The sequence below is a fragment of the Zalophus californianus genome, chromosome 10 (assembly GCF_009762305.2).
Source record: "Zalophus californianus isolate mZalCal1 chromosome 10, mZalCal1.pri.v2, whole genome shotgun sequence".
NCBI classification, from domain to species: Eukaryota; Metazoa; Chordata; class Mammalia; order Carnivora; family Otariidae; genus Zalophus; species Zalophus californianus.
Window position 1 is genome coordinate 68463521 of NC_045604.1, and position 23906 is coordinate 68487426.

A 23906-nucleotide genomic window follows, 5' to 3' on the forward strand; every position below is an offset into this window, starting at 1 on the left:
TTTTTTTCATTTAACTGCAAATGTCTTGGTTTCAGGTTCTTTCATGAAGCCTGTCTTTGCTAGATAGGGAGTTCTGGGTTGACAGTTCTTGTCTGCCAGTACCTGAAAATTGTGCCATGTCCTTCCAGCACTCATGATTTCCGAACACAGACCTGCTGTCAGTTGAATGTCCTAACTGCACAGGGAGGGTGTCACTGTGCTCTGCTTTTATTTTTTTTTTAATTTTTTATTTCTATTTTTTAAAGATTTTATTTATTTATTTATTTATTTGAGACAGAGAGAGGGAGAGAATCCCAAGTAGGCTCCCCGCCCAGTGCAGAGCCCAATGCGGGGCTTGATCCCACGACCCTGATATCACGACCTGAGCTGAAACCAAGACTGAGCCACCGAGGATCCCCTCAAATACTTTTTAGCTCTTTTTCTTTTCCTCCCGGGACTCCTGTGACACACATGTTAGATCTTTTGTTATAGTCCCATAAATCACTGAGGCTCTGTTGCTGGTTTTTTCTGTTCTCTGTTTTCTCTGTGTTGTTCAGATTTGGTAATTTCTGTTCTTCTTCAGGTTCACTGATTCTTCTCTCTGACGTCTCCACGGTTCCATTGAGCCCGTCCAGTGAGGTTTTCCTTTTGTTTAAGTTTTGCCATTGAAAATTTTCCATATACTTCTTTACATCTTCTCTTTCTTTGCTGTGCCTTCGTTTTTTTTCATTTGTCTCAAGCCTGTTCATGATTGCTCCCATAAATACTTTTATTGTGGCTGCAGTAAAACCCTTGTCAGGTGACTCCAACATCTGGGTCATCTCTGGTCCAGCTTCTATGTTTCTTTTCTCATTAAAGTTGAGATTTTTCTGGTTCTTGTTTCAACAAGTAATTTTCAGTTGTATCCTGGGCATTTGAGTGTTAAGAAATGTTGAGTATTATCTTACTTAAATTTTCTCTTTTGAGGCCTTCTCTGACTGTGCAGGGGAAGGGCAAGAGCCTCATGGCTGCAGGCTGAGAGAAGAAGCCCGGGCTTGCTCTGCCTCCATTCACACTGCCCGGGTGGGGAGATGCATCATTCCCACCAGGCTTCCGTTAGCATCCCCTTGGCCTGGGGTGGGGGTGCCTTGTATTCTCCCCCACGACCCCAAGACCTGGGGAGGGCAGAAGTGGAAATGTCAGCTCTCCGCTGGGCCTTCTCTGACACTGCCCAGCATGAAAAGAGAAGCCCACACAGGGAGGCAGCTGTTAAAATTCAGATGACACTGAAAAGCAGAAGATAAAATTACCCTCTCCGTCCCTGCCCAGAGGCAACCACTGGTAAAGTCTGTGAGCTGTTTCTTCTGTATTTTCTCCATTTTTTCAAATGATGTGCTCATACTGCTGTTTCTTATCAGTTTCATACGTTGTTGTTACTACTTTCTAAAGCACACGAAGATTTCTGTTATGTTCACTGTTTCTCCACACACGGTCACTGTCACCACCACCCCATCATCCCCACATATTATACTGTTTCTGCACAACTTTTGGTTCAATCACCAGTCGCTGTTTACATTACCAGGACTGTGTACCTATTTCTCTGCGTGGACCCAGGAGTTACACTGCAATCAGGGTTCTGTTTTCACATAGCTGTAGAAACTCTCGTTTTCTTTCTCTTGCTTTGTTTTGTTTCTGTTCTTCATCAGATATGCAGACAGTGGTCAGTATTATTTGTGTCTGTGATGTATTTTGCTCTTGTTTCCAGAGCTTTCTCTGCTCTGGCTTCTGTCTGGGCTTTTTGAGTTTGGTATATTTGAGGGTATCTCTCTCTTCCACGATTGGTAGCCTGGCTGAGTACAGGATTTTGAGTTAAAAAATTTTTTTTTCATGGTTTGTAGGCCTTGCATTTTTTTCTCTTAAAAGTTTTATGTCATCCTGATTCTTTTTATATGACTTTTTAAAAAAAAAATTCTATTTTTTTGGGGGGCTGGAACTCACAACCCGGAGATCAAGAGTCACACACTTTTACCGACCGAGCCCTCCAGGCATGCCTTATATGACTTTTTGTTTGTTTCCTGTGTGTGCTTAGGACTTGGTGAGTCTTAACTTCCTGAAATGGTCTTTTAAATTTCTTCTTTTCTCCTAATTTCCATTTCTGTCCTAATTTTTCCCCTACTTTTTGAGGTACTGGTTTTTAGAAAGTAAGTGAAAGATTGCTGTGTCACCCTTCTGCCTGTGGGTGCTCTGAGGACCTGCCACAGCTCTCCTATGGTGTGGGGTCCGCCAGCGTCACACCCTGCCCTGAAAATACACTGCTTCCCATGCTTGACCCCAGGAGATGAAGCGCCTTGCACAACGTACAGCTAGACCACAGACACCCTGACTGATCTCCCTTCTCCTGGCTCTGAGGGACTGTTTCCACTTCATCCCCTGTCGGGCTGGTTAAAAACACTGTGCTGCCCGGCATGCAGACGTGTGAGATCCGAATAGCCACGCCAGCTTGTTCCTCGTTCTTCTGCTCGGCAGGTGTCTGTGTCCCACCGTAGCCACACGGAATCCAGAAAGTTTCTGTGTACAGCTCAGGTGAAGAAAGAAATAAGTGCATTATGGTGGATAAGCTTCTGGTCAAGAATTAGGTACGTGGTTTTTATATTTGAGAGAAAGCTTCTAGTTCAGGGTCCCCATCTGTTGTAAGCCCTTAGTAATTGTCGGGTGACGGGGGATGGCTTACATGGAAGAGATTCACTTCATACTCGTAGGATATTCATTCAGCCACTTCGAGTTCCAAGTAAACTGCTGTGTTCCCTTACCGATCCGGGCTTGGGTCATGGCGGTGCCTAGGGGCCGTGGTCAAACCTGTGTGTCTTGCCCTTTGGCACAGGATTTCCCTTCTAAAGATGCCTTAGGCCCCGGCATTACTTATGCTGGGTCACAGGAACCTGGTACATAAGAGAACCCAGGAAGTATTTGCTTACTGAATCGTAAGAAGAGGCCTACTTCTGTTTCATGGAGGCTGATAGATCTTGTAATAATTTTCACTCAGCATATTATTGATGGTCTTATTTGTCTGAGGATGGATCCAGTTTCTAAGAAAATCCACTTCATTGAGAGGTGACATACCATGAACTTTACCCATTTTAGGTACAAGGTTCAGTGGTTTTGAGCGTCTTTGTAGACTCCTGCAGCCATCCCAACAATCTGATTTTAGAACATTTCTGTCACCCTAAAAAGCAATCTTCCTGTTGGCCATCACTCTCCATCCTCCCCCACCTCCAGCGCTTCTGTCTCTGTAGGCTTCCCTGTCTTGGCTAGCTTATGTAATGTGGCTGTCCCATCTGCCTGTCTTCACCCAGCATCGCGGGTTCAAGGCTTGTCCCTGTTGCAGCACGTAGCAATACTTTCTTCCGGTTGCCAGATGATGGTCCCTTGGGTGGATATACAACATTTGATTCTTTCAGCAGTCGATGGACGTTTGGGTTGTTTCCACTTTGGGGCTTGTGATAACACTGCTGTGAACATCCGGGTACAAATTTTTGTGTGGACATATATTATCATTTCTTTGGGGTAGGTACCCAGGAGTGGGATGGCTGAGTCATGTGGTGACTGTGTTTACCATTTCAAGAAACAGCCAGACTTTTCCGGACTGGCTGCAGCATTTTACATTCCTGCTAGCAGTTGTAACAAAGCATGTGGGAGTTGCGATTTCTCCACATCCTCACCAACACTTGTTCTGTCTTTTTGAGTGTAGCCATTCTAGTGGGTGTGAGGTAGCATTTCACTGTAGTGTATCTTCAGCCTTGTCATGTAGTAAGACTTACTCTAGATAGGAGTCCACAACCAGATATGTGATGTGCATATGTTTTCTCCCAGTCTGGGTTGTTGTCTTTTTCACTTTCTTAATGGTACAATTTAAGGAACAAAAGTTTTAAATTTTGGTGAAGTCCAATTTATCAATTTTTTTTATCACATGCACTGTTGTTGACATGTCATGTCTTAAAAAAAATCATTGCCTAACACAAGGTCACAAGCAAGGGGAGAGGCAGAGGGAGAGGGATAAGCAGACTCCCTGCTGAGCAGATGCTTAACTGACTGAGCCACCTAGGCGTCCCCTAAGAATGTTTTCTGATCATAATTGGGATTTTTATATTAGGCTTTACTTTTGAGCATGCAGGTCTGGCTTTAAGATCTACTTGTATAGGGCTCCTGGGTGGCTCAGTTGGTTAAGCATCTGCCTTCGGCTCAGGTCATGAACCTGGAGTCCCGGGATCGAGTCCCGCATCGGGCTCCCTGCTCAGCGGGGAGTCTGCTTCTCCCTCTGACCCTCTTCCCTCTTGTGCTCTCTATCTCTCATTCTCTCTCTCTCAAATAAATAAATAAAAAATCTTTAAATAAAAGATCTACTTGTATATTTAAGTTAAAACACATTTCTATCATGTGATATTGGCATAAACATAGATGCACAGAACATTGAAAGGTGGTAAGACCTAAAAATATCCCCCCACATATTTGGATAATTGGGTTCTTATAAAACACAAAGGCCATGCAAGGGTGCCTGGGTGTCACAGTTGGTTAAGTGTCCGACTCTTGGTTTCAGCTCACATCATGATCTTGGGGTCGTGAGATTGAGTCCCATGTCCAGCTCTGCGCTCAGCCTTGGGTCCGTTTGTCCCTCTCCCTCTGCTCCTCCCCCCCTCTTGAAAGCACACGTGCTTGCTCTTTCTCTCAAATAAATAAATAAAAATCTTAAAAAAACACACACACAAAGGCCATGCAGTGGACGAAGAATAGCCTTTTCAACAAAGTGCTGGAACAATCAGATATCCATATGCAAGGGACGCCTGGGGGGCTCAATGGGTGAAGTGTCTGCCTTCGGCTCAGGTCATGATCCTGGAGTCCTGGGATCGAGCCTAGCATCCGGCTCCCTGCTCAGCGAGGAGCTGCTTTTCTCTCTCCCTCTGCCCCTCCCCCTGCTCGTGCGCATGCTCTCTCTCTCTCATAAATAAAATCTTTAAAAAAGAAAAGACATCCATATGCAAGAAAAATCACCTTTAATCCACACACCTCTTACCACATGCAAAAATTAACTCAAAATGGATCAAAGACCAGTGAGCAGCCACAGCTGTAAAACTGGAAGAAAACAGAGGAGAAATGTTTCCTACCATGGATTAAGTGAAGATTTCTTAGATGTGACCCCAAAAGCACAATGTTTTAGAGCAAAAGGATAAATTGAACTGTTCTTCATAAGGTGCCACTGAGTGAGCACAAGGACAAACCACACAGACTGGGAGAAAATACTTAAAAAGTGTATATGTGATGAAGGATTTATATCCAGAACATAGAATGGATTCTCAAAACTCAGCAACAAAAGAAAATTAAAAATTGGCTAAAGACTGCACACACCCTTCCCTGTTGTAGGTGTACAGGCGGCAGAGACACATGAAAATGTGCTCGACCTCGTTAGTCATCAGGAAAATGCAAGTGAAAGCCACAATGAGATACCACTACAAACCTTAGAATAACTAAAATCAGAACGACTATACCAAGTATTGGCAAGGACAGGGGAATGTAAAGTGGTACAGCTAGTTTGGAAAACAGTTTGTTGGTGTTTTTAAGGTTCAGCCTACCCTTGCGGTGGGATGTGGCCATACTGCTCTGTGTTCCACACTTAGGGACTCGCCAGAGAACAAGGAAAACACATACCAAGACTGATATGTGAGTGCTCCAAAACTGGAAACCAAATGTTTATCAACAGTGGAATGGAAAAATAAATCAAGGCGTATCCACACAGAGGGCTACTACCCAGCCATAAAGAATCAAGTACTGGGGCGCCTGGGTGGCTCAGTTGTTAAGCCTTTGGCTCAGGTCGTGATCCCGGGGTCCTGGGATCGAGCTCCATGTCGGGCTCCCTGCTTGGCGGGAAGCCTGCTTTTCCCCTCTCCTGCTCCCCCTGCTTGTGTTCCCTTTCTCGCTGTGTCTCTCTCTGTCAAATAAATAAAACCTTTAAAATAATTAAAAAAAAGAATCAAGTACTAATGCACACAAGAACTTTGGGGAACCTGAAAACAATTCTGTTGAGTCAGAGAAAGCAGAGTACATAGTGCATGCTTGCATGTCTGTAAAACGTGAACTGATCTGTAGCGACGGCGGCCTGGGGATCAAGGGCATCAGGGAGGAGCAGCAGGGAAAGGCCACAGTGGGGTAATTTTTTAAATCGTAAAGGTTTCCTGAGGCCTGTGTAGGGTCCTTCACCCTGTAGGGTAAGATAGCGCTCGGGCTGTGGGATAGTGCTCCGTCGTGACTCTGTAGCTGTTCAGCAGTCAACTTGCCTTATCGCCAAGTAGTATATCCTCGCATCTCAAGAGAAAGTCCAATAATGTGTTGAACGTTGAAAGATCGTTGAATTACGTATTTAGCTTCCCCAAGGTAACTGAAGAACAAAACTAACAGAATCAGAATTTCAGCTAGAAAGAACTCTATCTCTTTATGGAAGAATAAATTAATGGTTAAGTCTGAGTGTGTTCTTTAGAAAACACGAGACCCATTACTCAGAGGTGTGTCTGCATTTGAACAACGGTCTTATCACTGTGAGCTATGGGAAGCTTCTCCAGAATGGTTGAGGGCTATTCGTGGAGGAATCAGGAATGTTCCTAAAGAACCTCAGTGTCAGGCATCGTTTGGGGCCTGCTCTTTGCTCCTGGTACCGAGAGTCTGGTGAGCACAAATGAGGGCAAGAGTTTCTTCTGGGGGACTCAGGGAAGGCTTCCTGGAGGAGGCATTGTTTGCGAATCCCACTATGTGTAAATGAAGAAAGTATTAGGGAGAAACGAACTACTGGGAGCAAAGAGAAGAAGGCTTGAGGCTTCTAGGTAGTTTAGGGAACGGCAAGAGGTGTGGTCAGTGGAGTGTGGGAGTTGTGGAGAATGTGAGGAGAGAGGGAGCTAGGATGGGAGCAGTCAGGTCCTTGAGGGCCTTGGTGCTGTGGTGAGAGATGTGGGTGGGTTCTGCTGCAGAGGACACCAGGTGAGGGTCAGCAGGTGTTTAGGGAGATCTGGCAGCATCGCACAGGGTCCCAAAGAGGGGAAGTTTAGAGACAGGAGCAGTTAGGAGGATGCGACATTCGGCCCTGACTGAGGACAGGGTAATGGGCGGCCCCCCGCCAGAACTGGGCGAAGGTATAGCGGTCAGAGGGAGGAGAGAAACCCGCCGGAATTCCCAGCTCGTGTGGTGGTCCCCATCTGGGCCGGAGAACCCTGGCAGCACGCGGGTCTGGGCGTAACGTGGGATGGGCTTCTCTGGAGGTTATACTCTCATGAGGAGGTACTTTTAATTTTAATAAAGTCTAATTTATCGATTTTTCCTTTAAAAAAAAAGTCCTCTTCCCACATCTCATGTTAGTTGTATTTTTTAAAAGATTCTATTTTATTTATTGAAGACTTGACCCTCCCTTCTTCTCCAGATATTATTGACCCTGCGATCCTGCGCCCTGGACGTCTAGACAAAACACTGTTTGTGGGTTTGCCACCCCCAGCCGACCGTCTGGCCATCCTAAAAACCATTACAAAAGTGAGTAAAGGAAATGGCATGTTGTTGTGTGTTTCTCTCCTTTTAGATACAGACAGGTATCTGTAGCTTTAAATATTTGCTCAGCCTGTGTCTCCCAAAGAAAAGGTGAACGATTCTGGTAATTGAAGAGACTGTCCGTTCTTTTTTATTTGCTTAAAATAAAAGGGATATTTAGAGTTAAATGCTCTACTGATATATTTGAGATTTTACTCTCATCGCACTTCTTTGTTCTTTTAGATTTTTGATTGTTACTTTAGAGAAATTGCTCTTAGAGGAATTTGAAATGGAATAGAAACTTTTGGAGCGGAGAAGTGAATAAATACAGGCCCGTTGTAAATATCCAGGGAAACTGAGTCTCAATCACAGTGTTGAGTCTGCCTTCCATGTTTCTAGATGCCAACTTTTTTTTAAAAAGATTTTATTTATTTATTTGAGAGAGAGAGTGTGCATGAGTGGGGGGAAGGCCAGAGGGAGAGAATCTGAGCCCGACTGTGCACGGAGCACAGAGCCTGACGCAGGGCTTAGTCCCACAAGCCTGAGATCACAACCTGAGCTGAAACCAAGAATCGGACAAGATGGTTCCTGCCTTTATTTGGTTTCCACTAGTATCTGTATCGGCAGAGGAAGATTCTGGGCCGTCATTACCTAAAACTGCATAGAGCCATGTCTGCCACTACCTCCCGAAGGAGGGGGCACGAGGGTGACCAGCTTTGTGGGTGCAGGCCCCAGTGAGAGCAGTCTGGAAGACTGCCTGGAGGAAGTGAAGCTAGAGGCTGTGAAGTGAGGTGCACTGGATGCTAGCTAGTGTCAAGGGGTTACGTGTGAGAACTGGGTCTGGTGTGAATGAACAGGACGCTGGTTGGACCGTAGAGTTGAGGGGCAAAGACAGGAGGAGAAACTCTCCGCTTGGGCCGCTGAGTGGATGGGGGTCTGGGAACAAGGAGCTGATGCTGCCCGAGGTCGGTCTCCAGGCGCGAGTTGGCGCAGAGCCTGGGAGCTCGGGAGAGCCGTCTGGCCACCACCAGCGTGGGTGCCGGTCAGAGACATGAAGACACGTGTCTTCAGTGCGGTGCTCTCGACCTAGGGCGGCCTGACCACCAGCAGCCCACCCCCGGGCAGCCACTGGGGACGCTTGTTGGGGGCTCAGGCTGGGGGCGAGCTATGGTGCACGGAACAGCCCCGCAGCACCAGGTACCTGACCCACGACGTCCGCAGTGCCACAGCCAGGTAACGCAGCTGTCGTCGTGCGTCCTGCGTCTCTGTAGCCAGCAAGTTCGGTGACGGGTGCACGCTGCCGCGTTTCCGTCCCCGCCCTGGGCTCTGTCCGGGAGCTGTGTTACTGAGGTGTTGTTTGCTTTGGTTAAAGCATGTGTGTACAAACAGACATACAAGCACATGCACATGCTCCTAATTTGTTTCCATGTGTTCCTTGTAGTTCTGATGGCCCGATAATCCTTCCTTCCATTCTTGCCCCCGGGGTAGCACTAATTAGAGGCAAAGACTGGAGGAGGCGTGCCAGACCCGAGCTGTGTGGTGCTCAGGGCCACGCACATTCGGACCCAGGGTGGTGACCAATCACTGCTGCCCTCGTGTTCTCCTCTGTGGGTGCTCGGCACCGCGGGACAGCCTGACGGCTTCCTTCAGCTAGAATCCCGGTGCCGTTTGCCACAGTTATTAGCCCTCAGACTCGGATAAAAGCACCCCACCTCAAAGGCAAAGTTATTAAGAAAATAAGAGAATACACTATTGTGCACGTGAAGGATCCCTCGGTCAACAAGCCTGTGCACTCGGTGAGGATGGGAAACCCTCGGACACAGGCCTTCCCTCTGAGGGGCTCGTCTCCTAGACGACAGGGTGATATGCACGCTTCTAAAGGTGAGGCGCCTGACGGTGTCAGGCCGGGCCCGAGGTCAGGGGCCTTGCTTCTGTCCGCTGCCTTATATTTCCAGATGTCCTGTCGTGAGCATATAGTATTGGGGGGGGGGGTCTTTTTTTTTTTTTTTAAAGAATAGTTACCTGGCATAAATGTGGAGGTTTAGGAGGAAATGTGTAGAATTAGAGACAACGGTCCTTTGGGCAACTTCCATGCACAAAGTTGTGACTACGGAGAGAAAAAAAACAGAAAAGGATATTTTAATAGGAAAATCAGTGTGACTTTAAAAGCAGCTTTCGGCAGCACTGTGGTCTGTTCTCGCATCTGTCAGTGATAAAGGCAAAGGAGGGCTTTCGGTGATTTCCTCTCTGACCTTAGTGGGTATTTTTGCTTCATTTAGGGGTGTGCTGCGTGCTCCCGCGGGAGCCTCAGAGCCTCACAGCCAGACCTGCAGGGGGACGGTTCTCAGCGTCTGGGCACCTGCCCACGTGCAGAGGCTGCTCCCCTTGCAACACCCACCCTGCCCCCCTCCGCCTCCACCCCCCTCCTCTCTGCCTCCACCCCCTCCTCCCTTCTTCCTCCCCATTCCTTCCTCCTCCCTCCCCTCCCTCCTCTCCCTCCGTCTTCCCCCTCCCCGTCCTCCTCCCTCCCTCCCCCCAGGGCCTGGGATGTGCAGCTCACAGTCTGTGTTGACAGCTGGAGCCAGAGCTGGCAGAGGGACAGATCGCAGAACCCTCCCGACGCGACTGCAGGGACCGCCTGCCTGCATACACTCTTAGCAAATCGGCCTGACCTGAGAAGAAGTGTCATTTTCAATGTTTACCCTTTCGGTTCCAAAGTTTGCCAGATTTTTGCTCAAATTCCCAGATTGTTGTATATACCATTTTCTCTTATTAATACGTGAAGTAATAGGGGGAGATGACAGTAAAATTCTCTCATTTTGGTCCTAGAAGTCTGAAAAGACTTGTAGGTCAGAGCAACTTCTCAGTATCTTCTGGAGTCTGTTTCTTAAGAGAAAATTAGCAAAACAAATTACTTATTTTGGTATTTCTGGTAATGATGTGGTAACAAGATGCTTATCACCAAAAGCCCCTTGGACAAAGGAATTTTTTTTAACTTCTATTTCTTCCTTAATAAATGTAATTAAAATGTCTGCCAAGTGTTTTGAGACAATACATAGTCTTTAAAATAACGGTAAAATCACAAAATGACCCACATTCTGGTATTCTTTGGTACCCATACATTCCAATCCTGCTTCCTCTTTGCCCTCCAAAATGTATTCCAAAGGCTATTCTAGGGGTGCCTGGGTGGCTCAGTTGGTGAAGCATCTGACTCTTGATCTCAGCTCAGGTCTTGATCTCAGTGGTGAATTCAAGCCCTGAGTTGGCATGGAGCACAACTTAAAAGGTTATAATAACCAAGCCTAGATTTGAGGGTGGAGGCTTGGTTACATCTCATCATGGTGCAATTAATCCATTTTATTTAAATTATTAATGCAATTAATCCATTTCACTTTGTTGCAGGGTGAATCAAGAGTAGAAAGATTTAGATGTCACGTCATTATTGCCTTTATCATAAAGATCTTTCTGAGGAAACCAACATGGAGAGTAATTATGATGTAGAGCCCTTGTAAACATAAACTTTATTCTTGTATGGTTTCTTCTTAACTAGTGATTTTAGGATCGTTTTGCAGCAGCTTGGGAAAGCTGCTCTGTGTTAGGGCAAACTATAATATTTTGGTAATCTATGATATTATGAAGTCTTTTTTGTATCTTTTCTACCTTCATACCAGTAATTTGTGAGGAATCCTGTAGTTTGCATTTGAATGACTTCAGTATACATCCACCTTTTGATTTGACCTAAGGAAGCACTAATAGGTTTTGAGTGTTGCCTGTGTGTTTGAGATGCCTGAAGTCATTAAGACAAGACCTAACCTCAAAAATTGGAAGCCAAGTAACTTGTGCAGAAGGAATACACAGAAAACTTTGGGTGGTTTGATTAGAGCATGATTAGGGCAGATGTGTACACTAGATTTTGTGGTTTTCAAAAATTGTAATAAAATTTTTTGTGCTATTTCAATTTTCAGTAGCAAATGTGTGTGTAGAGGATCTTATTAAAATTGACTTATTTGAATACCTCTTAAGAAAATAAAATAACGGTAAAAATCCCAATAAAAGACCCAAAATTCCCCATTTTTTAAAAAAAGATTTTTTATTTATTTATTTGACAGAGACACAGCGAGAGAGGGAACACAAGCAGGGGGAGTGGGAGAGGGAGAAGCAGGCTTCCCACTGAGCAGGGAGCCTGGCATGGGGCTCCATCCCAGGACCCTGGGATCATGACCTGAGCCGAAGGCAGACGCTTAACCAACTGAGCCACCCAGGCGCCCCTCCCCATTTATTTTTTACGGTGTGTCCCAGAAGACTAAAATATATATTAATGTTTCACCTAGAAACGTTATCTGTTAAATTTTCATGAGCTAAGAACGTCAGATACAGTAACAGGTAATGTTTACGAATCTCGTCGCAGTGTTCTGGGCATATGGAAAGTTCTGCTCTTGTTTCCGTTTTAGTGGAGAGCAGGAGCAGGGTACAGAGGGGTAGTTTCCATGGGTATGTTCAGGGACTGACAGAAAATTCCAAACTGCCAATTACCGTGTTATCGTGATAAGATTATGTTAATTTTCTTTCCATTATTTTTTTATGATCAACTGTGTAAAGAGATATCATTCTGATTCCAGAGTCTGTTATATGACAAAGGATAGGTTTCTGTGATTAAATATAGATGTAATCATTGAAATAAAATTTATAGGGGCTCCTGGGTGGCTCAGTCAGCTGAACATCCCATTCTTGTCCTGAGATCAAGCCCCGCATCAGGTTCTCTGCTCAGCAGGGGGTCTGCTTGGGATTCTCGCCCTCTTCCTTTCCCTCTGCCTGCCCCCAGCGCCCCCCCTCCAAGTAAATAAATAAATCTATCTATCTATTTATTTATTTGATACAGAGAGAGAGAGAGAGAGAGCACGCACAAGCAGGGGGAATGGCAGGCAGAGGGAGGAGCAGGCTTCCCTCTGAGCAGAGAGCCTGATGTGGGGCTTGACCCCAGGACCCTGGGATCATGACCTGAGCTGAAGGCAGACGCTTAATGACTGAGCCACACAGGCACCCCAAGAAATAAATCTTTTTTAAAAAAATAAAAAGGAGGGATGCCTGGGTGACTTAGTTGGTTAAGCATCCGCCTTCGGCTCAGGTCATGATCTCAGCGTCCTGGGATCAAGCTCTGATGTGGGGCTCCCTGCTCAGCAGGGAGTCGGCTTCTCCCTCTCCCTCTCCCCCCCCCACTCATGTGCATATACTCTCTCAAATAAATAATAAATAATCTTGAAAAAATAAAAGTAAATAAATAGTACAACATGAAATACTTTTTGAACCCATGTTCTATAATATCTAATGTGTAATCAGAATTATAGGAATAATAGTGTAAATGGGTCCTCACTTGCTTTTTCTTAATTGTGATAAAATACGTTTAACTTAAATTTACCATTTTATCCATCTTTTTAATTGAAGTATAATTAACATAGTGTAATATTAGATTCTGGTGTACACTATAGTGATTCAACACTTCCATATGACCCCTGGTGCTCGTCATGACAGGTGCACTCTTCAGTCCCCATCTGTTATATCACCCATGCCCCCCCCCACCCCCTCTGGTGACCATCAGTGTGTTCTCTAGAGGTAAGAGTTTGTTTCTTGGTTTGTTTCTCTCTCTCTCTCTTTCTCTCTTTTTCCCCTGTGCTTATTTGTTTTCTTTCTTAAATCCACGTATGAGTGAAATCATGTGGTATTTGTCTTTCTCTGACTGACTGATTTCACTTATCATTATACTCTCTGGCTCCATCCATGTCGTTGCAAATGGCAAGATCTGAGAGTATTTCATTGTGTATTATACCACATTTTTACCCATTCATCACTTGATGGACAACTGGGTTGCTGTAAACATCAGGGTGCATGTATCCCTTTGAATTAGTGTTTTTGTATTTTTTTTTAAAGATTTTATGTATTTAACAGAGAGAGACACAGCGAGAGAGGGAACACAAGCAGGGGGAGTGGGAGAGGGAGAAGCAGGCTTCCCTCTGAGCAGAGAGCCTGATGTGGGGCTTGATCCCAGGACCCCAGGATCATGACCTGAGCCGAAGGCAGACGCTTAACGACTGAGCCACCCAGGTGTCCGGTGTTTTTGTATTCTTTAGGTAAATACCCACTATTGCAACTGCTGGATTATAGGGTAGTTCTATTTGTAATTTTTTGAGAACCTTTCCTACTGATGTCCAGAATGGCTGCACCAGCTTGCATTCCCACCAGCAGAGCATGAAGGTTCCCCTTTCTCCACATCCTTGCCGACACCTGTTGTTTCTTGTGTTGTTGATTTTAGCCATTCTGACAGGTGTTAGGTGATGTATCATCGTGGTTTTGATTTGCATTTCCCTGATACGATGAGTGATGTTGAGTATCTTTTCATGTGTCTATTGACCATCTGTATGTCTTCTTTGGAGAAATGTCTGCTCATGTCTTCTGCCCATTTTAATAGGATTATTAGGGGTTTTTTGGTGTTGAGTTGTGTGAGTTCTTTATATATTTATGTATTTTGATGTATCAGATACGTCATTTGCACATACCTCCCATTCAGTACGTTATCTTGTTTCGTTGTTGATTTCCTACGCTACACAGACAATTTTATCTTCATGTAGTAATGTAATTCCATTTGGCTTTCCCTTGCCTGAGGAGACAGAAGTAGAAAAATGTTTCTACAGCCAGTGTCAGAGACGTTACTGCCTACATTTTAACCACTGTAAAGTGTACAGTTCTTTGCCATTGGTACTTTCACATTGTTCTTGTTAAACAACACAACTGATGGTTAAGTGACTGCCTTCAGTTCAGGTCATGATCCTGGAGTCCCAGGATCGAGTCCCACATCGGGCTCCCTGCTCAGCAGGGAGTTTGCTTCTCCCTCTGACCCTCCTCCCTCTCATGCTCTCTGTCTCTCATTCTCTCTCTCAAATAAATAAATAGAATCTTGGAAAAAAAAAAAAACCCACAGCTAACATTATTTAAAAAAATAATAACACAACTGAACTGAGTAATTTAAATATCAAATTGGCATAATTCATCGATTCATGAATCAGTAGCATTCCATCCAGCGTGTAGAAAGGAGCTCCAAAGAGCTGTAGGAAAAGAAAGTTTTTTTAAGGCGGAAAGGGGGTGGGACAAGGAAGTGTATTAGGAAGGACTACATCATTTCACCTCAAATCACCTTCCTAAGGGGTCTGAAGGGTCTATCACAGGGTGGGTGGGATTGTCTCACTAGCTCGGACCCGCTGGTTCCAGACCACGGGGCTGAAGGTCCCTCCCCGCATCAGGCAGTGCCCCTGCTGCTGGGGACCCAGGGCTGAACGATCCCCTTACTGCAGTGAGGGGTCCCCCCCACTGGTACAGACCAGGAGTTCCAGACCCAGGGGCTAAAGGTCACCTTCTGGGAGACGCTGAGCCTGCAGTTGGGTTGGGTGTTAGGTCTCAGTTTGCTGACTGGGACTCGACACAACTGATTCCGTCCATGGCCTTGTCTCTTAACAATTCTCCCACTTTTGATCCGACCTTCAGCCTACCTGAGGATGTGATCAAAATTTTCGGCACTGGGGCCACTCCCTGCTCGGTCTCTGCAGTTCTCGGTGTTTGCTGATGCTCTGGGGTAAGCACAGGTCATGCCTTCAGGCTCACAACTTCTAAGTGGGTCATTCTCTTAGTTGCATTTCTGACTCTGGTTCCTAAGGAGCTCGTGGGCTTGGTGGTCAGTGGCCGGGAACGTGCATCTGAAGCTTTGGAGGGAATACAGCGTGCTAGGGAGCCAACTCTGGTTATTATGAGCAGGATAGTTCCCAGTGTCTGGAGTGCACTTCAGAGCCATGGTCCCCAAGACCCAGACCGACCAAAATCAAGTCAAAGAAAGACCCTGTTGAAGGAATTACCCTCTTTTTTTTTTTTTTAAGGTTTTATTTATTCATCTGACAGAAACAGAGACAGCGAGAGCAGGAACACAAGCAGGAGTGGGAGAGGGAGAAGCAGGCTTCCCCCCGAGGAGGGAGCCCGATGTGGGACTCGATCCCAGGACCCTGGAATCATGACCTGAGCTGAAGGCAGACGCTTAACGACTGAGCCACCCAGGCGCCCAGGAATTACCCTCTTAAGCCAAGTGGCTTGTTCGGTGACTTTATGTAGCTGAGTTTCCGCTTCCCCAGAAATGTTAATCCAAGCGCAGCAGGTGGTGTGGCCACACAGATGCCTCCTTTTTTAGCTAAAATATAATCAAGGGTGATGCTATCAGAACAGCTTTGGCCAGAGTCTGAGGGGTTTTGTTGGATAGCTCTGCTTTATGAGCAGATTCGGTAATATTTTCAAGAGTTAAGGAGAGGTTCCTGATCTTAGCTGCATTTACATTTATTCCTACCAATTTCAGGGAAGCTGGGACCTGCCAGAGGGAGCTAATTTTGAATCATGAGGGCCTTCTGGTACAGCCATGGAGTCCAGTAAAATTTAAGGGTCTGTAAACCACAGGGAAGATTTTATTCTGGTTATGTCTGCCTGTTTGTCTGTCTTTGTATAGAGCCTGGACACAAGATTCCGTGGGTTTGGGGTTCTTAACCAGAGACAGGAAAATGGACCCCAGGCTCAGAGAGTCAGGCAGAATAGAGAGGGGCTAAGTTTGTTCAAGAGACACTGAGGCAGGAGCATCATGGCAAGTCCAACAGTCAATTGGAAGTTGGATTACCTGCCCCCCTCCCCCCCGCCAGTAATGGCCTGGAAGATACAGATGATGTTGTTACTTTTTTAGGCCAATGCCAGACTGGAGGAAAAAGAAGAAAGGGTTTTGTGGTTAGTTGAAGTGTGAAGGTTTCATCTGGCAACTTAGGAGGAAGCAGTCCACCTTGATGTTGCCTGCTTCTCTTCCCATCACTTTGACTTGAGGTCTCCAGCTGCTGCAGACCGGATGTCAGTTGACCTTGTTCAGCTGTGTGCGGCGTATGCACAGTCGAACCCCTGAACTCTGGCTGCCATCTGCCTCGGGAGGGCCGCCTGGCATGGGCCTGTAAACGGAGGCTGGAAGTTAGTCTTTGTTCCTAGTGATTCTAATCCGTAAGGGTGAGGAAACCAGAAATGTTACTGTGGAGAGTCGTGGGCAGATGTTTGAGGAAACTGGAATTCAGGACCCAGTCTAGTCACAGGTGTATAACAAAGCCTCAGCGACAGTTAACGGGATTAGAATGGAACATGGACAAAGTACAAATGAGTCTTTCTCAATTTGAAAGACTTAAGTCTTTCAAATGTTTTGAATTTTAGGGGGATCAGGCTGGGAGAAAAGTAAATGGTTTCATCTTTGTTTACAGAGGCTTTACCAAACTGCTATAAGTCATCTCTGGTTCCTCAAATCTGGAAAAATAAAAGAACCAGCAGCTCTTCCAGCAAGAGTCATAAAAACTAATCCTGGGCGCCTGGGTGGCTCAGTCTTTAAGCGTCTGCCTTCGGCTCAGGTCATGATCCCAAGGTCCTGGGATCAAGCCCCGCATGGGGCTCCCTGCTCAGTGGGGAGTCTGCTTCTCCCTCTCCCACTCCCCCTGCTTGTGTTCCCTCTCTCGCTGTCTCTCTCTGTCGAAAAATAAAATCTTAAAAAAAAAAACCACAAAGATACTGTAATCCTCAGTTCATTCAGTCCTGTGTTATTAATTCTTGTTCTGTTTGAACCCAGGTTTTGCCATTAGTTCCAGAAATTCTTGCACAATTCATTTTTATGATCTTGAAGTTACCAGAAACCTGTATTTGCCCCGGGGGCTTTCTGTGAACCTCCTTGAAGATGACCCACTTTGGCAGGAACATTGCAAAAGCATCCGACTAAAACAATAACTCTGTAAATGACAGACAATTTCAAAAAATGTCCATTGTTAAAGATCAATTAGAGTCCATTATGATGGGATTGACTGGAGATTTGGTTGTTTCTGTGACAGAATCTTCAAATGACAACTGGGAAAATGATGGTAACATTATACTGGCTATACCAGACTCCAGGAATCTTATGTAGTGTCTGCGAGAGTTACGTACCCGCACAGCACACTGTAAACAAGGCTGGTTTACCCCTCAGGGCTTACCCCCTTCCCCCGTGACGACATAGCCAGTAAGCCGTCCTTCAACATCTCTCTCTTTATAAGGAGAGAAAAAAATCCTTGGAGATGTCGTAGGGACCCTTCAGTCAATTTCAAAATTAACTCTAAGTTAAGATTTCATTTAAGATTTGAAATTGGCAAGTTTGTCAAAAATATCGGAGGGTTTTGTTTTGTTTTGTTTTGTTTAAGATTTTATTTATTTGACAGAGAGAGCAAGAGAGGGAACACGAGCAGGGGGAGTGGGAGAGGGAGAAGCAGGCTTCCTGCCGAGCAGGGAGCCCGATGCGGGGCTCGATCCCAGGACTCTTGAGATCATGACCTGAGCCAAAGGCAGACGCTTAACAACTGAGCCACCCAGGCGCCCCTAAAAATATTGAAGGTTTAAAACACTTGGTCAAATAGGATCACAGGCTGCTGTGAAACATCTGGTTACCTTCTTAACCGTGGTGACCCTTAAAGACCTCTCGGGCAAATACAGAAAATTAAATGCTTATATAATTTCCTTTTTTTTTTTTTGAGGGAGAAGGGGCAGAGGGGGAGAGAGACAGAATCCCAAGCAGACTCCACGCTCAGCATGGAGCCTGGAGCCTGACGTGGGACTCGATCTCACAGTTCTGAGATCATGACCTGAGCCAAAATCAAGTGTCAGATGCTCCACCGACTGAGCCACCCAGGCGCCCGTATAATTTATTTAAGAGCAGACCAGTAATCCAAGGAAACTCATCCTTTCAGCAGATGAAAGAAAATTAAGTTTAGTTCTGCCTAACTACAACATTGGTACTAAAGCTTTTTTAACCCTTAAATGTATTCCATCTTACCCAGCTTGACCACACATAAAATTCTTTTTCAACTCTTAAAAACCTTAATTTATAATGAAAAGCAGTTGTGGACTGTTGCCTTGCCAAATTTACAAATACTGTTCACAATTTCTAGAAATGTATGTTTTCTCACAGTAACTTTTGGGTGACATAAAACATGTTTTCTAACATACCCAAATATCTTTTGTTCCCCTGCAAAGGAAGCTAATTTTAGATGAACCTGGTGTTAAAAATGTTTCAGTATTTCATTTGAGGATGACCTAGACAGTGAATTTCATTTAAGTCATCATTTAACTTAAAACTTTAAGGGTTCGAGGAACCAAAAGATCTTTGGAAAGTATTTGCTGAAAATTTCACCTAGAGATTCTTCCCATTTACATCTGTTTAAATCGTTAGTTTTTGGGGCGCCTGGTGGCTCAGTCGTTAAGCGTCTGCCTTGGGCTCAGGTCATGATCCCGGGGTCCTGGGATCGAGCCCCGCATCGGGCTCCCTGATCAGCAGGAAGCCTGCTTCTCCCTCTCCCACTCCCCCTGCTTGTGTTCCTTCTCTCATTGTGTCTCTCTGTCAAATAAATAAACAAAATCTTTAAAAAATAATAATAAATAAATCGTTAATTTTTAACAGTTAGGCTTTGATTACTTACGAAAATTTCGCCGATGTTGGACACAAAGTCATTCCAAGTTAGTTTGGGGGGCAACCGATTCTGTAACAGGTAACAGGAACTAACTTGATTAGTAAGCCCGAGTGGAAGAGAAGTTGCATTATATTCAGTGTTAATAACTCCAGAGAGATGTCTATTTTAATTAAACCAACAAACTGAAAGTAGCTTTTAGTCACCAGAGAATATCCTAGATCATGTGAACCTGAGGGGGGAACTCCAAAGATTTGGGTTAGTTTTTATATTTTTAAGAGTTTTAGGGATCCTTCCACAAAGCCTGCAGAAGGCTTTTCTTTCCGTCTGGTGACATAGTTTTAGCTTAGAGGAGAGGGTCGAAAAAAACGTTCCCATTAGGCTCTGAGTATCAGCTTCCTGTTTGGCCGAGTACTAAAGCAATCCTTTTAAATATTTTGTCAGTTTTAACTGGGACACATATTTCTGGCAATATTGATCCACCCCTTGGACTTAAGAGATGTCACCAAAGAGGGCACCAAAGTTTTGTCTCTTTCTGCTGATGCTACAGACAGAGGTCTGGGAGGGCTGACTCTCGTGGGACTGCTCACCCTCTGGCGGCTTTTGTATTCCCCAGGATCCCGTCTGCAGGCTCCGTGCAGGTTAAGGCAGAGGTGTGGCTCTTCTATCCCCCGGACTTTGACAAGGTTTTCCATTAATTTTAATTCCGGTTTCCTGGCTGTTTCTGGGGTGAGGTCGCAGCCCACTGAGCCATCCCTGGGAGCCTCGCCAGCTCTGGCATGGCTGGGCGGGAGCCCCCCTCAGGGGAGTCGGGATCTGTGCGCAGGCGCTACTTCACCAGATCTTGGCTCTTGTTCCAGAGTCCTTCAAAGTCAGATTGGTGGCCTCTCATCCTGTTTCCTGCCTTATCAACCCATTAATCGTAGGAGAGAGCTCAAGTGCAGAAGCCTTCCAGGATCCTCCCTGGGTTTAGGAAATTTTTTAACGGTGACCTTGAATTTGGCTTTTGGCCAAGGACTGAAAGCTGCCCCAGGAAGGTAGCTGTACCTGCGGCCTTGGGTGGCATTGTTTGAAAAGGAGCCTATGTGTCCTCAGGGTGGAAAGGGGCTGAGGCTGAGGTACTGGAAGGAGGAGCCCCCAGCAGAGCAGTGACATTGTACAGCTTCTGTACCAGCTGCCTCTCGTTTTCAGTCTTCCATTAACCTTTGCCACAGATCTTCAAAGTAGCTATTTTGGAATTTTGAAGCATTTTGAAGGTTTCTGCACAATTCAGATAGGAGCCCCATTCTCTTTGGTTTGGAACCCTTGTTTTTAAGGACACTCTTTTTTTTAAGATTTTATTCTTTGTCAGAGAGAGAGAGAGCACACAAGCACGGGGAGTGGGAGAGGGAGAAGCAGACTCCCTGCTGAGCAGGGAGCCCGATGCGGGGCTCGATCCCAGGACCCCGGGATCATGACCTGAGCCAAACACAGACGCTTAACTGACTGAGCCACCCATGCCCAAGAATGATTAGATTTTAATGATCCAAAGATTCCTCAGCCCTTATTTCTGCTAGTTGGAAAGTAATGTTGGTACTGAAACTTTTGGAGATGTCCCATGTATACCACACCTCACACTCTCAAAAAAGGCAGCGTATTACTTTCTTTCACATGACAGTATATAAGGGGTTACTTATTTTTTAAAAAATGAATTTCCTAAGAATTAGAAAATTTCTGAAATCTAAATTCTAAGAATTACTTTTCTGAAATATTACTTTTAGATAATTATTCATTTGCTGCATTCCTTTGTATAGTGAGCTATCACAAAAGATTTCACTTCAAGGGTGTCCTGTATCTAGAAAGCTGGCAGCTCCCTGCAGCATGCAGATGTGAGGAAGATTTCTCCTCTCAGCCCTCATAAAAGGAACGCTGAATTTGACGGACAGTGTTTTCAGCAGTGTTCCTGTCATAAACACAGAAGCATTTCTGGACTGAGCTTGACGCTTCTCTTCATGTAAGCTGAAGACCTAACTCAAAGCCAGTTCGTTGAAAACAACTTTATGGAAGGTCAGAGAAGTACACTCTGCGGGTACGCAGGCCATTATTAGAGTCCATCTTGACCCAAGAGTCGAATTCAGTTGTTGAGAAGTCCAGGAGAGTTATCGTTTCGCAGTCCTCCATGAGTTTATTCCTTAGATCGAGCCTTCGATTCAAACGGGCAGCATGTGGAGTGTGTGCAGGGCGCGTCCATACGTGGTGACTGAAGTAATGCTGGTGGTTCTGTACAAACGCTGAAAAATCTCATAAGGGCTCGCGCCTGAGGAGGCAGCTTCTGTCCTACCTGCCTACCTCTCACCCCCCTACTTGCTTCTACTGATGCTGGAGGGACTGGACCTGCCTGTGTACACCAGGCCTTCCTGCCTCCAGGGAGCCTGGGAAGCCCCAGTGTGCTGTTCCACGCCCCCCCTGCACTGCTTCCCCTCCCCCTCCCAAATGTAGCGCAGAGTTATATCTTTATCCGGAGATCAAATACTGTTTTTTAAATTATTATTTTAATTCCAGGTTGTTACTGTATGGTGTAATATTAGTTTCGGGTATACGATGCAGTGACTCAACACTTCCGTACATCACCTGGTGCTCATCATGCTAAATACATTCCCCTCTAGTAACCATCAGTGTGATCTCTAGTGCAGAGGCTGTTTCTTTTCTTCCCCCTTTGCTCATTTGTTCCTTAAATTCCACATCTGAGTGAAATCATATGATAATTGTCTTTCTCTGACTGACTGACTTTGCTCAGCATTGTATCCTCCAGCTCCATCCGTGTCGTTGCAAATGGCAAGATTTCATTCTTTTTATGGCTGAGTAATATTCCATCGTGTATATACCACATCTTCTTTACCCATTCTTCAGTCTGTAGACACTTAGGCTGCTCCCATATCTTGGCTACTGTAGATAATGCTGCTGTAAACATTGGGGTGTGTGTAACCCTTTGAATTAGTATTTTATATTTTTAATTTTTTGAGGAACCTCCATACTGTTTTCCAGAATGGTTGCACCAGTTTGCATTCCCATCAACAGTTCCTCTTTCTCCACATCCTCGCCAACACCTGTTGTTTCTTGTGTTACTGATTTTAGCCATTCTGACAGGTGTGAGGTGGTATCTCATCGTGGTTTTGATTTGGATTTCCCTGATGCCAAGTGATGTTGAGCATCTTTTCATGTGTCTGTTGGCCATCTGGATGCTTCTTGGGAGAAGTGTCTGTTCATGTCTTCCCCTTTTTTAATTTGCTATTTGTTTTTTGGGTGTTGAGTTGTATCAGTTCTTTGTATATGTTGGATACTAACCCTTTATCAGATATGTTATTTGTAAATATGTTTTCCCATTTAGTAGTTTTCCTTTTAGTTTTGTTGGTTGTTTCCTTTTTCCACAGAAGCTTTTTATTTTGATGAGGTTCCAGTAGTTTATTTTTGCTTTTGCTTCCCTTGCCTCAGGAGACATATCTAGAAAGAAGTTACTACGGCTGATGTCAGAGACATCACTGCCTGTGTTCTCTTCTAGGAGTTTTATGGTTTCAAGTCTCACATTTAGGTCTTTCATCCATTTTGAGTCTATTTTTGTGTATGGTGTAAGAAAGTGGTCCAGTTTTCCCAGCACCATTTACTGAAGAGACTATCTTTTCCCCATTGGATGTTCTTTTCTGCTTTGTCGAGGATTAGTTGACCAGAGTTGTGGGTTCATCTCTGGGTTTTCTGTTCTGTTCCATCGATCCGTGTGTCTGTTTCTGTGCCGGCACCACACTGTCTTGATGATCACAGCTCTGTAATATTACATGAAGTCCGGAATCGTGACGCCTCCAGCTCTGCTTTTCCAAGATTGCTTTCACTCTTCGGGGTCTTTGTGGTTCCAAACAAATTTTAGGATTGTTTGTTCCAGCTCTGTGAAAAGTGCTGTTGGTATTTTGATAGGGATTGCATTAAATCTGTAGATTGCTTTGGGTAGTATAGACATTTTAACAATATTTGTTCTCCCAATCCATGAGCATGGAATGTCTCTATTTTTTTGTGTCATCTTCAGTTTCTTATATCAGTGTCTTATAGTTTTCAGAGTACAGGTCTTTCAGCTCTTTGAGTAGGTTTATGCCTGGGTGTTTTATTGTTTTTGGTGCAATTATAAATGGGATTGTGTTCTTAATTTTTCTTTCTGCTGCTTCATTATTAGTATAGAAATGCAACAGATTTCTGTACCTCAATTTTGTATCCTGTGATATTACTGAATTTATTTATCAGTTCCAGCAGTTTTTTGGTGGAGTCTTTTGGGGGTTTCTACATAAAGTGTTATGTGATCTGCAAATAGAGATGTTTGCTGCTTCTTGCCAATTTGGATTCCTTTTCTCTTTCTGTTGTCTGATTGCTGTGGGCTGGACTTCCAGTACTGTGTCGAATAAAAGTAGTGAGAGTGGACATCCCTGTCTTGTTCCTGACCACAGAGGAAAAGCTCTCTGTTTTTCCCCATTTAGGATGATATTAGCTGTGGGTTTTTCATAGGTGGCATTTATTATATTGAGGTATGTTCCCTCTAAACCTACTTTGTTGAGGGTTTTTACCATGAACAGATGTTGGACTTTGTCAAATGCTTTTTCTGCCTCTGTTGAAAGGATCATATGGTTTTTAGCCTTTCTCTTGTTGATGTGACGTATCACATTGATTGATCTGCAAATACTGAACCACCCTTGTATCCCAGGAATAAATCCCACTTGATTGTGGTGAATGTCTTTTTTAATGTACTGTTGGATTCAGTTTGCTCATATTTTGTTGAGAATTTTTGCATCCATGTTCATCAGGGATTTTGGCTTGTAGTTCTCTTTTTTTTGTGGTGTC

At 44.8% G+C, this 23906-nt stretch overlaps 1 protein-coding gene and 1 long non-coding RNA gene across 6 annotated transcripts in view; one reads left to right on the top strand and one right to left on the bottom strand.

The window, feature by feature from the left end:
- NVL (nuclear VCP like) overlaps positions 1 to 23906 on the top strand; it is a 99538-nt gene that overhangs the window by 60865 nt on the left and 14767 nt on the right. For all 5 annotated transcript variants that reach the window (XR_003523306.2, XM_027613194.1, XM_027613195.1 and 2 more), the window contains one exon: positions 7415 to 7521. Coding sequence is in view for 4 of the 5 variants with exons in the window: in XM_027613194.1 (XP_027468995.1) it covers positions 7415 to 7521 (107 nt within the window). In the remaining variant the exon portion in view is untranslated. The remainder of the gene's footprint in view (positions 1 to 7414; positions 7522 to 23906) is intronic.
- On the bottom strand, positions 15506 to 19857 carry LOC113933262. The gene is made up of 3 exons (XR_003523308.2): positions 19640 to 19857; positions 19062 to 19121; positions 15506 to 16529 (listed from the first exon to the last, which is right to left on the bottom strand). It is a non-coding gene; the product is annotated as an uncharacterized LOC113933262 (long non-coding RNA).